At 38.8% G+C, this 13828-nt stretch overlaps 1 protein-coding gene across 4 annotated transcripts in view; it reads left to right on the top strand.

Moving 5' to 3' along the window:
• LOC106609072 (sodium/potassium/calcium exchanger 2) overlaps positions 1-13561 on the top strand; it is a 207476-nt gene extending 193915 nt beyond the window's left edge. For all 4 annotated transcript variants that reach the window (XM_014207462.2, XM_014207461.2, XM_014207458.2 and 1 more), the window contains 4 exons: positions 4164-4298; positions 4632-4721; positions 5867-6033; positions 9023-13561. In XM_014207462.2, coding sequence (XP_014062937.1) covers positions 4164-4298; positions 4632-4721; positions 5867-6033; positions 9023-9272 — 642 coding nt within the window. In that variant the 3' untranslated portion in view covers positions 9273-13561. The remainder of the gene's footprint in view (positions 1-4163; positions 4299-4631; positions 4722-5866; positions 6034-9022) is intronic.
• The last annotated feature ends 267 nt before the right edge of the window (positions 13562-13828 follow it).

Raw genomic sequence — 13828 nt, 5'->3', positions numbered from 1 at the left:
CACTTTAAGCACTTTGGACAAAAGTGTCTGCTAAATGGCATATATACCATATACCACACCCCCTCAGGCCTTATATATATATATATATATGGTAACCAGTTTATAAAAGCAATAAGGTACATCTGGGGTTTGTGATACTGTATATGGCCAATATACCACGGCTAAGGGCTGTGTCCAGGCAACGACGCAACGCGGAATGCCTGGACACAGCCCTTAGCCGTGGTATATTGGCCATATACAGTATCACAATCCCCAGATGTGCCTTATTGCTTTTATAAACTGGTTACCAACTTAATTAGAGCAATAACAATAAATGTTTTGTCATACCAATGGTATACAGTCTGATATACCATTGCTGTCAGCCAATCAGCATTCAGGGCTTGAACCACACAGTTTATAATATATATTATATATCACCCCCAAAGACCAGAAGTGGAAACCAAAAAAAGGCATCTGAATATATTGGTTCGCCTGAATATAGCACGGTTGTGGACGCCATGCTATTGATAACAATACAATCATCTGGATGTGGAGAGGGAGGAAGAGAATAGCCCTTTTGTTTTACTGCTGTTTCATCGCCAAGGTTACAAGCAAGTCTCTTGTCAGCGCCAACGGTCATGGCAGATTAAGCAGCCTGAGCTGTCATCAGGTCCATCTTCTATAGTGCTCCAGCCCGCTTAATATGCCGCGTAGGTACTTCATCTTGACCTTTTTTACATTTCAAACTCAACGAATGAACCTTTGGTCTCATTAGAACAGGATATCATACCCTTAGGTTTGAAAACAATACTCTCTGATGTTTTTTTGCATTCATCATTGTCCACAGAGCAAGGGAGTAAGGGACAGACTTGGCTGACAGCAATAATCCTTGATGCGTTCTACATTGATTGGCGTGTGAGGACCTGTTCTCCAGCAGTCCCAAAGGGGGTCCTGGTCCTCCTCTTTAATTGGTGACAAGGGAATCTGAGACTGCTTTCCACTCTCAAAAGGGTGTGTTTGTGCTCTTTCCTTATTTTAAATTAATATTGTACCTTATAACTGCCTAAATGTTGCTGGACCCCAGGAAGAGGCAGCAGCTAATTGGGATCCTTAATAAATACTTAATTCATAATTCACGATAGAGATGTTTTTATATACCAGCTACAGTCATAAATGTCACCTTTTAACTGGTTGATTAAAAATATATCTAACTTTTACATTCACAGTTTATTTCCAATAACAATATTCCGAGAGTGCAGGAGTCTGGTCTAGTGGTAGCGCTGCCGACACCAGATCACATATCCCCCTTGGTGATGTATGTACGAATTTAGTCTCACCCCTTCCCACACTGTAAAAAGTAATTAGTTCTGCTAATTAACATTTTTTGGTGGAAACCTGTTGCCTAGAACCATTCAAGTAACCCAACTCAAAGTATTGCAGTGTTCAATACTTAAAGTAATATAGTGACATCAACACCAATTTGGGTATCTTTTTAAGTTGTAAATACTTAAAGCTGTTTTGTGTTTTTTTACACTAAATTGCATTATGTATTCTGAACTATAACAATTTAAGTTACTTAATATTTATTCTCGGGAACATAAAAATGTAGAGTCCCTTTTACTTAAAGGTTCAATGCAGCCGTTTTATCTCTATTGGGTCATTTCTGGGTAACAATTAAGTACCTTACAGTTGATTGTTTTAAATTTAAATGGTAAATAATAAACTAAAATAGCTTCTTAGCAAAGAGCACCCTCCAAGCTCATCATTAAGCTCGAGCCCCTTGTATCTGAACCCCGCCCTGTGCAACTGGATCCTGGGCTTCCTGAAGGGCCGCCCCCAGGTGGTGAAGGTAGGAAACAACATCTCCGTTTCGCTGATCCTCAACACTGGGGCCCCACAAGGGTGCATGCTTAGCCCCCTCCTGTACTCCCTGCTCACCCATTACTGCATGGCCATGCGCGCCTCCAACTCAATCATAAAGTTTGCAGACGACACAACAGTAGTAGGCTTGATTACCAATAATGACTAGACAGCCTACACGGAGGAGGTGAGGGCTCTGGGATAGTGGTGTCAGGAAAATAACCTCTCACTCAACGTAAACAAAACAAAGGAGATGATTGTGGACTTCAGGAAACAACAGAGGGAGCACCCCCCATCTACATCGATGGGACAGCAGTGGAGAAGGTGAAAAGTTTGTCAGTGATATGTACGCTGAGGAACTTAAATGGTCCACCCACACAGGCAGTGTGGTGAAGAAGGCGCAACAGTGCCTCTTCAACCTTAGGAGGCTGAAGAAATTTGGCTTGTCACCTAAAACCCTCACAAACTTTTACAGATGCACAATTGAGAGCTTCCTGTCGGGCTGTATCACCGCCTGGTACGGCAACTGCACCGCCCGCAACTGTAGGGCTCTCCAGAGGGTAGTGTGGTCTGCACAACGCATCACCGGGGGCAAAGTACCTGCCCTCCAGGACACCTACAGCACCCGATGTCACAGGAAGGCCAAAAAGATCATCAAGGACAACAACCACCCGAGCCACTGCCTGTTCACCCCGCTATCATCCAGAGAGCCTACAGGTACAGGTGCATCATAGCTGGGACCCGAAAGACTGAAAAACTGGTTGTATCTCAAGGCCATCAGACTGTTAAATAGCCTTCACTAGCACAGAGAGGCTGCTGCCTATATATATATTGCATTACTCATATCATGTGTATATACAGTATTCTATACTGTCTACTGTGTCTTAGTCTATGCCGCTCTGATATTGCTCATCCAAATATTTATATATTCTTAATTACATTCCTTTACTTAGATTTGTGTGTATTAGGTATTTGTTGTGAAATTGTTAGATATTACTTGTTAGATATTGCTGCACGGTCGGAACTAGAAGCACAAGCATTTCCCTTCACCCGCAATGACATCTGCTAAACACGTGTATGTGACCAATAAAATGTTATTTAATTTGTATGGCTATGTCCTTTAACTCCAATTTGCTGATGAAAGTTGTACAATAAAATTCTAAAATCACATACCCAGATAGGTAAGTTAGCCTAAATTAATGCAATCATAATGTTATATATTGTGTATAATTTACAGTATATCATGACATTATTTAAAAAAAATGTACTGTGTGATCAGCTTAAATGCAGACTACATCTTGCTCTCTCGGGTCTGTTCTGGTGGACTGTCATTACAATCACTTATTGCGAACTTTGTAAAAATGGCTAGTTAACTACAGATCAAAATCAATGACCAACTAGCTATCAAAGTCAAAACTATAATTTCATATTTGAAAATTACTCCAACACGCTCTATACGTCTGGAATCCCTTTTGCAAGTACCGCAAGTACACAGTACATTTTTCTGCTCCACCTTTGTTGGTATAGGCTAGATGTTGTCAAGATCTGTGCAGATGCACCTGCAGATGAGCCGAAAATACCTAACTCGTCATTGCTCAGGTTCTTAAGCTTGTTCCGCGTGTTTTAGGGAGAGGAAAATGTCCCCCATCAGCTTCAATATTGTGACAATAATGCAATATATCAGGTAACTGGGTCTGGAATTTTGGCCAGAAGAGGCCTGCTTGGATTAATGTCATGCAGTGAGACAGATTTCCATGTTAAAGTGAGCCACTGCCTACTTCCATGTCACCTACACAGCGATGCAGACCCTTATCTTTAGAAGTTGAGGTATCCCTCTTGTTTGGCATTCTGATGACCACACTGAAGGTCCAGCAGTCCAGACATTCGATCGTGCGCCATGTATGAGCACCTGATGAGTAGAGTGTCAGGCTCATCCAGGCTTGGAGCAATCTTCCAAACCACTGTCATCAAACACCCCTCTCTCAAGGTCACAGAGAGTGAGGGAATGCCAACCAACTCTATAATCATTTCCTAAGGCCTTAGTTGTCATTATTATTTATCATCATCATAGTATTCATATTTTTTTCCCCAGAAAGGCCTGGCTGACCCTGACTGCACCACATTTTGAGCACAGATCTCCCAATTTCTCCAAACCAATTTCACATTTAACTGTATCAATACCGCAGGTTTTTCTTTTCTTTGAAGTTATTGCATTATTCCGACGCACCTGCAACGAGAACTCAGATGTACGAGTGCTGTATTTAATTTTGAAACTGTATCGATACTGAAAGCCTCTCTTTTCCACACTTGCTCTCTTTTCTTAGGCTGAGGATGAGGAGGATGAGGACCAGCCTCTGAGCCTGTCCTGGCCAGATACCATGCGCAAGCGTTTCACCTACCTCATCATCATGCCCATCGTCTTCCCTCTGTGGCTAACACTGCCTGATGTCAGGAAACCAGTAAGTGATTCCCCTCCATTTCTATCTCTTACTGTTCCAGTTTGTCAGATACAGAAATAGGCCCAAATGGAAACCTGTTCCCTATATAGTGCTCTACACACTATGGGCCCTGCTCAAAAGTAGTATAGGGAATAGGGTGCATTTGGGACACAGACATAGAAAGACTCATGTTTGGTATGAAGTGTATCTGTCTATACTTATTTAGCTATAACTGGTCAATAATAAGTGTGATGTGTTGTTTGCTTTAGATACCTGTAGATCAATAATATTGAGGCTTCATTTGTCATTTACGCCTTTAGAGTAACCATAGCCTTTTCCTCCTTTGTCTAACAGACTGCAAAGAAGTTCTTTCCCATCTCATTTCTGGGTTCTATTTGTTGGATTGCTGGATTCTCGTACTTAATGGTGTGGTGGGCTCACCAGGTACGTGGGGTGCACTGGGGGCTAAATTAATTGAACCAATAAGGGTTTTTCACACTACTGAGCCAAACCAAGCTGTACTGATCTGGCCTAGTTTTGCATCCAACATAGTTGCTGAAAATGTTTAGATTGGAACAGTACTATACTGAACAAAGATATAAACGCAACATGTAAAGTGTTGGTTTCATGAACTGAAATAAAAGATCCCAGAAATGTTCCATTTGCAAAAAAAAGCTTATTCCTCTCAAATGATAAAAAAATATAAAAATATTCTCCATCCACCTGACAGATGTGGCATATCGAGAAGCTGATTAAACAGCATGATCATTACACAGGTGCACCTTTGTCACACAACACAATGCCACAGATGTCTCAAGTTGAGGGAGTGTGCAAATGGCATGCTGACTGCAGGAATGCCCACCAGAGCTGTTGCAAGATAATTTAATGTTAATTTCTCTACCAATAAGGCGCCTCCGACGTCATTTTAGAGAATTCGGCAGTACGTCCAACCTGACTAAAAACCGCAGACAACATGTAACCACGCCAGCCCTCCACATCCGTCTTCTTTACCTACGGGATCGTCTGAGACCAGGCACCTAGACAGCTGACCGTATTTCTGTCTGTAATAAAGCCTTTTTGTGGAGGAAAAAATAATTCTGATTGGCTGGGCAGGGGCGCAGCCATGGGTGGGCCTGGGAGGGCATATGCCCACCCACTTGGGAGCCAGGCCCACCCATGGCTGCGCCCCTGCCCAGTCATGTGAAATCCATAGATTAGATTGTTTCAATTGACTGATTTCCTTATATTTACTTCAATTCAGTAAAATCTTGAAATTGTTGCATTTATATTTTTGTCCAGTATACATTTAGTGAAACCTATTTTCTTTTTGTTAAAACGCTAAACCACCTCACACAGAACAGAACACAAGCATGTTCACAAGCAAGTGGCAGGACGTATCGGTAGTTAGAAAAGGATAGGGATATTCAGACAGCAGACAGTTCCGTCTAAACGGAAAACAAAATTTCAGCAGAATATGAAAAAAGAAAACCCCAAAATATGTCAAAGTATAGCTGACTGTTTAATTCCTTAAACCTCACCTCCACTTAAAATATTTATTTACCCCATTTTTTTCTCTTTACTCTTTACAGGTTGGAGAGACTATTGGGATTACAGAAGAGATTATGGGCTTGACTATATTAGCAGCTGGTACCTCCATACCTGACCTAATCACCAGTGTCATTGTTGCACGGAAGGGGCTGGGGGACATGGCCGTGTCCAGCTCTGTGGGCTCCAACATCTTTGACATCACTGTTGGGTACGCTTTTGTCATCAGTACTGTGATCACTCTAATTTCTAATTACCATAACATTTCAATTAATAGCAATTGCTTAAATCACTTAACACAACAGGCACTTATTAGAGACAGGCTTCTAATGCACACAGATTTTGCTCATTTGCATAGTTAATTGTTTAGTTCCAGCTTTTACTTCCAGCATTTTAATCAATTTCTTAATTTCCTGTACTAGTGTGTTATCATTTATACACTATGTCACATTTCTTTTGTCTTAACTTCTCTAGGGCCAGTGGGACGATTTCGTCCCACCTACGTAACAGCCAGTGGAATCCCGTGGCGCGTTATTCAAATACCTTAGAATGCTATTACTTCAATTTCTCAAACATATGACTATTTTACACCATTTTAAAGACAAGACTCTCGTTAATCTAACCACACTGTCCGATTTCAAAAAGGCTTTACAACGAAAGCAAAACATTAGATTATGTCAGCAGAGTACCCAGCCAGAAATAATCAGACACCCATTTTTCAAGCTAGCATATAATGTCACATAAACCCAAACCACAGCTAAATGCAGCACTAACCTTTGATGATCTTCATCAGATGACAAACTTAGGACATTATGTTATACAATACATGCATGTTTTGTTCAATCAAGTTCATATTTATATCAAAAACCAGCTTTTTACATTAGCATGTGACGTTCAGAACTAGCATACCCCCGCAAACCTCCGGTGAATTTACTAAATTACTCACGATAAACGTTCACAAAACAATTATTTTAAGAATTATAGATACAGAACTCCTCTATGCACTCGCTATGTCCGATTTTAAAATAGCTTTTCGGTGAAAGCACATTTTGCAATATTCTAAGTAGATAGCCCGGCATCACAGGGCTAGCTATTTAGACACCCAGCAAGTTTAGCCCTCACCAAAGTCAGATTTACTATAAGAAAAATTGTATTACCTTTGCTGTTCTTCGTCAGAATGCACTCCCAGGACTTCTACTTCAATAACAAATGTTGGTTTGGTTCAAAATAATCCATAGTTATGTTCAAATATCCTCTGTTTTGTTCGTGCGTTCAAGACACTATCCGAAGTGTAAAGAAGGGTGACGCGCACGATGCATTTCGTGACGAAAAAATTCTAAATATTCCATTACCGTACTTCGAAGCATGTCAACCGCTGTTTAAAATCAATTTTTATGCGATTTTTATCGTAAAAAAGCGATAATATTCCGACCGGGAAAGCGTGTTTACGTTCAAAGAGAGAGAAAATAAAAACATGGGATCCCCTCGTGCACGAGCCTCAGTCTGATGGTCCTCTGATAGACCACTTAACCAAAGGCGCTAAAGTTTTTCAGCCAGCTGCTGGAATTACATCATTCAGCTTTTTCCCGGGTTCTGAGAGCCTATGGGAGCCGTAGGAAGTGTCACGTTACAGCAAAGATCCTACATTTTCAATAAACAGAGCCAAGAAGCCCAAGGAATGGTCAGAGAGGGTACTTCCTGTACAGAATCTTCTCAGGTTTTTGCCTGCCATATGAGTTCTGTTATACTCACAGACACCATTCAAACCGTTTTAGAAACTTTAGGGTGTTTTCTATCCAAAGCCAATAATTATATGCATATTCTAGTTTCTGGGCAGTAGTAATAACCAGATTAAATCGGGTACGTTTTTTATCCGGCCGTGTAAATACTGCCCCCTAGCCCTAACAGGTTAATATGCCTCTATTTAAAAATATATTTAATTAATTTACAGAACATAATAATAATTATTCTCCTTTCGGCATTTCTTCCTTTCACCATTTCTAGGGCTCTGTACCCGCTAAATTGTTGACTGTTTTTGTGCTTGCCAATTAGCTAGCAGTTCTCAGCAGCTACCAGTTTCTTACTGGCAATAAAAACTGATGATTGCCATAATTTGTCATTACTGAATTATTTACTGAATCAAATCAAACATTAAACCTTGTAAACAATTCATGGTAGTTTATGGTAACCTTGTAAACAATTCATCAAGATCTGGCATTTATTTGAAACAGCTGTTTATTTGCTGAAATGAACGCTGTTGCCTGACTATTAAAAAGATACCAACGGATATTTGAGACACTGCCTTTAATTTAAAGATGCACTATGCAAAAATTAGAATAGTTCGCCTAATTTCAATTGTGACAAAACAAGTAAGTATTGTGTAGAGAGTAATTGTTCCATCTAAACCGCTGTGAAATATATTTCCATAACCAAAAATATTTTATTTTCAGCTGTTTCAAGCTGGTGTACAAAACCGATTGTAAAAGACGCAATAATGTAACTTAAGCACAGAAAGCATATAAATAGTGCACATAGAACAGATATACTGTTCTTAGACTTACTTTCAATGACAATGACAGATCTATCTCACATTTCTATGTGAATTTGGTTGGGTTGCCCGAAAAGTTACTTTTTGCAGCTTTAAGTTTTACAATACTCATTTATTTTAATATATGTTCCTTTCACATTTTGAACATTGTTTATTATTAGATTATTCTTATTAGCATTTTTGCAGTGCTGGGGGATGTTTTTACATATTACATAGTAACAGTCATACAGCATTACTTTGTTCTTATCCAATAAGTAGCTTTCGGTTTCATTGAGATTAATTAAAACCACACTTTTTTTGATAACATCATTTTGATAACAATTATTACCAGATTTATGATAAATGCTTGGTAGACACCAGATACTTTTTAAGAGGATGTAAAAGTTAATTGAACTTAATTGAACTTTTGTATTCTCAAATTTATTCGATTGAATAAGGTTTGCCCATCGGTGGTGACATGGAAGTTCCCACTGTGGACATTTTGCCAAGGGACTTTATTCATTACAACCCAGAGGCGTCCATTCTCAGGTCTAAACTGAACAATAGCTATTATCTAGATTTATTACACAGATGTATGTGATGCTGAAAGATAAACTTTAAGTATGGCTGATGACCATGTAATACGTGTGTCTGTTTATTTTGTGTGTTTCAGCCTGCCGTTCCCATGGCTCCTCTGGTCCATTATCAACAACATGCGGCCTGTGGCAGTGAGCTCTAATGGGCTGTTCTGCGCCATTGTGCTGCTCTTTCTCATGCTCATCTTCGTCATCATCTCGATTGCTGCCTGCAAGTGGCGGATGAGCAAGCTGCTGGGCTTCATCATGTTCGTGCTATACTTAGTTTTTCTGGTGGTCAGCGTTATGCTGGAAGACAAAATCATCGCCTGCCCTATATCCATCTGAGACCCCTTATTATTATTTTGGGGCGGGGGGTGGGGGTTGTAGATGACCGGGGGATGTCGTTTTTTGGGATGTGGGGGTGTATTAGCCAGGTAGAGGAGCAACTATGCCGTCTTATGCATGTCACTTGTTTTACTAGATCAGTGGACTACTCAGTAGATTGAGGAGGCTGAAGGAAGTACACAAGAGACTTCTGACAAAGCTATGGTGGCTGAGCCTGGCATGAAACACCAGAGGTGCAACAATAATGTTTTCTGCTTCAGGACAGATTGTGAGAAACCTTTTTTGAATAAGACTTTGGATGGCACTCTTTAACTGGTTTCACTGACTGACCGGATGACTTCACTCGACTTGTCACTCCAGTGTTGTATAGTGAGTTTGATGATGATGAAGTGATGTTGCTGATTCTCCACACAATGAGTGGATTCACATAAGACTAAAATGTGGTTTGGAGCCATGATTATCTCCTCTCTTGTGTACTTAGTGACAGAGCATCAAAATACGAAGCAGTCCAAGCAGTTTTGAATTTCAGAGCTGGAGATAGGAACTGATTTTTGCAAATTTATCTTTTGCTTTGTCCAAAAGACTGAAGTTCAAATATTCCATCTCCCCTTCTGGATGTCTCACCATGTCTGTTCAGAAGATTCATGTATTATTTTTGGATTGACATACTAGCTCTAATTACTAAAATAGTAGTAGCCCAGTTGTACTGTAGCAGTAACATGTACTCTAGGTGTTGGATCTTGCCTCTTCCTGGGTCTTGATAGGCCTACTTATGATCTTATCCACTTCTCCACCTGCCATTGGACATAAGAGTTCATATTGTACAGAGCTTGCCATGCTTCACACACCAATTGGAAAGCTAAACTCTACTGGAAATGTTTAACCCAATTCAATCAATTGCAGACAAATGAAAAAACGTAACATAATTGACTCAATGTTTAAGCTGCAATATAGAAAGACTACAGACAATGAAAAATTGAGATAAGCGAATGAAACTGATACTTTTGAATGAATAATTCTTTCAGATCTCAAGTTGGAATAACGCCAAGAGATTTGGGTTGTGTCCATTTTCAAACATTTAACAACTGAAAAACAGTGTAAAGATTCTGAGTGAAACCACAGGGTAGATTTTTTTAAATCTGCACTTGATTGAATTGGCCTTATCTGCAGCCTCTCAAAATATATATTAGCTTCCAATATTCTTCACTCTGAATAAGCAAAGCATGTGTAGACTCCGATAGGACACTCATAACCCATATGTAAAGTCAAAATATGGTAGTAGATAAGATAACTGGCACTCGATGTTTGAAATAGTCATAAAATGCTATACTTAGATTACTGAATGTTTAGCACACTCTTGAAATTAAGACTTTAATATGCAGCCTCCTAGAGAAGTTTATAGGAGCAGTAAAATGCATGATACATTTTCTTGTTATACCTGCCAGAATTATCACTACCCAAAAAAAGTATGAATTCTCAAATATTTAACATGTCAATATTTATTTGATGCAAGAGTGTTAGGCTTCTATGTACAAAATTACAACAATATGTATGGTTAATGTCTATCAACCTTGTGCAATTTATTTTCAATTGAAGGGTGCTTTTGTCTGCATGTGGGAAGTCTGTATACTCTGCCATCATAAAAATTGACATTTGATTAACAAAAAGGTATACAGTAATAACAAATGAATGGAGGTTACCAGTATTTTGCAGCAAATGGAACCTTATTATTATAGAAATCTAGAATTATCTATATAGTTAGCAAATCTCATGCAGTCATTTTCACAGTCACACATAAACCACAGTACATGGAACATTGACATCACAAAACTAACAGCAATATACTGTATACTGTATGTGTCAGGGTTGGGGTCAATTCTAATCAATGACCGTCAGGGTTGTACATGTGTGCTTTCTGCTAGGAGTGTTACCATAGGACCACACAGTCCAATTCAATTCCAGAATTGTATTGGCCACACTCCACAGGAAGAAGAATTTGAATTGAATTAAGTGGAATTTAATTGAATAAAATTCTATGAAATTCAAATGGAAATGTAATTTCATTAAATCCAGAAATTCAGAATCGGCCCAAACCCTGTTATGTGTCATTAATAATTGCATTTCCATCCATTTGACTGCTGTACTTGTCGTGACCTCTATACCTATACATTTAGAAGATTTCTCCTGAAATCCTCCAAAATGTCTCCATGTGGCTCACTTTCAGACATCTAAACTGTCCCGACACACCTGCATTACCTCAGTTCTCTCTCTGTATATTAGCAAGAATTTACTGTAAAATATGAATAACTAAATAATGTGAATGTATGAGGAAAAATGCATGTGATGAATTTGGGCTGGTTACCCAGGGGCGGCACACATTAAATGGAATTATGTACTGTACGTTAACCTTATGCATAACGCAAAAATAAGAAAATACATAGAAAATACATGTAAATAGAAAATATGCCTTTATAAGATTCCTTACTTGAACCAATCTAGAACAAAACTCCTTGGTTCAGGTTTGTATTGTGTTAAAAAGGAGTATTTAATGTTTCAGTGGTAAGAAAACCTTTATCTTTCAGAATATTGATATAGTAAGCTTATTATCATAGTATTTTTTAAAAACAATCAAATATGAAGTCACCCTCACACTTCAAGGATTCACTAATATCATTATTGATTGGTTGGATACTTCACCTGTGTGTACACCACGTTTGTGTATTGTTTTGCTGGTATAAAAAATTAGGGCTTTAGATACCACATTGCCTCCTGATATTTATTTGTCTATTACCACTACTATTTATACCACTACTATTACCACTATTATGATTTTTTTCCTTTTACCTCTACCTGTCTTTAAAGTGTAGGTGCACGCACGCACGCACACACATGAAAACATAAGTTAGAAAGCTAAGACAAGTTGTGAGCATCCCCTCATTCACATTCAGATAATAAGATAACAGATGTTTTCCACACACACCTTTTTTTTTTAAATCTTCGCTATATAGTGCCCATTGCCTTATCCTGTAGTACGATCCAGAGAAAAGGAGAACTGTGTTTGTGTGGCTAAAATACAGTACATGAATGTGTCAGGCATATTCTGTCATTGAATCCCTCCCACCCACACTCTCATTAGTCTTACCTCACCAAACCACTTGTTCTTACCCTTTTTCTCTTAGGTGGGCGTTGATTTCATGAGATCACACTTCCCCAACCTTGTGAAACTGCCATTTCATAGTGCACTTGTACTTTTCATTCAGCCTCACCTTTCCAGATTCCCTCAGTGACATGTATGTCTGGTGTCAAAGGTACTGTCAAATAATATCGTATGAGCAGAGGCACTGTTTCCAAAGTTACATGGTATATTGTGTGCAAGCATGAATGCAAAAAATGCAAAACAACCAGTTTAGCATGTGACTGACATTGATTGCAGATTATAGGGTATGAGTCAACCACTAATACACATTTTTTGCACTGTAAATGTTTTTATTTTATTGGTGTTAATGTAAGATTTATTTAAGGTGTACATATATACAGACAATTAACCATATAATCTAGATGTGTAAAACTACTATGTAAAACACAAAGTATCTAATACAATGAATAAAGGTAACAAGGAAATTATTCAAACTTGAAGTTTTGTTTTATTTTCCATTATGTTAAAGCTGCCGTCTGGGATTAGAAAAACAACAAAACTGCCACCCTGCCACTTGTTTTGGTAAACAGCTGAGGGATGGGGCTGCATAAATATAACCACTCAAAGTTCATAAATGGGTCCCTAGAGATGGTCTGGTAGTTAAGGCATACGGCATATGACAGGTCCCCCTGCGCATCCCGGAGCATGTGACAAAGTCAATGGTACAAAGCCAAAGATATTGATCTGTTTTAAGCAATCAATCTTATGTCATCGTGCTGACTATAAACTTTTATACTAACATCACCAATCTGAGGTAAAAGGATGTGTAATTCCACCTAATGTTACTGAATTGAATTGATTTTATTTTGGGGAACAGACATACAACAACATGTACATTGTGGACCCAGAGGATATCACTTAAATGCATTCATTAAATCACTTGTTTCCAAAGTGGTCCTCTATGGTAAAACAATAACACATATAGTGGCAAGAAAAAGTATGTGAACCCTTTGGAATTATCTGTATTTCTGAAAAAATTGGTCACACAATTTGATCTGATCTTCATCAACAACAAACAAACACACTCCGCTTCAACTAATGACACACACATTATTGTAATTTTCTTGTCTAAATTGAATACATAATTTAAACATTCACAGTGTAGGTTGGAAAAAGTATGTGAACCCCTAGGCTAATGACTTCTCCAAAAGCTAATTGGAGTGAGGAGTCAGCTAACCTGGAGTACAATCACTGAGACGAGATTGGAGATGTTGGTTAGAACTGCCCTGCCCTATAAAAAACACTCACAAAATGTTGGTTTGCTATTCACAAGAAGCATTGCCTGATGTGAACCATGCCTCAAACAAAAGAGATCTCAGAAGACACAAGATTAAGAATTGTTGACTTGCATAAAGCTGTA

The sequence above is a fragment of the Salmo salar genome, chromosome ssa07 (genome assembly GCF_905237065.1).
Source record: "Salmo salar chromosome ssa07, Ssal_v3.1, whole genome shotgun sequence".
NCBI lineage: Eukaryota > Metazoa > Chordata > Actinopteri > Salmoniformes > Salmonidae > Salmo > Salmo salar.
This window is presented reverse-complemented; position numbering and strand designations above follow the sequence as displayed.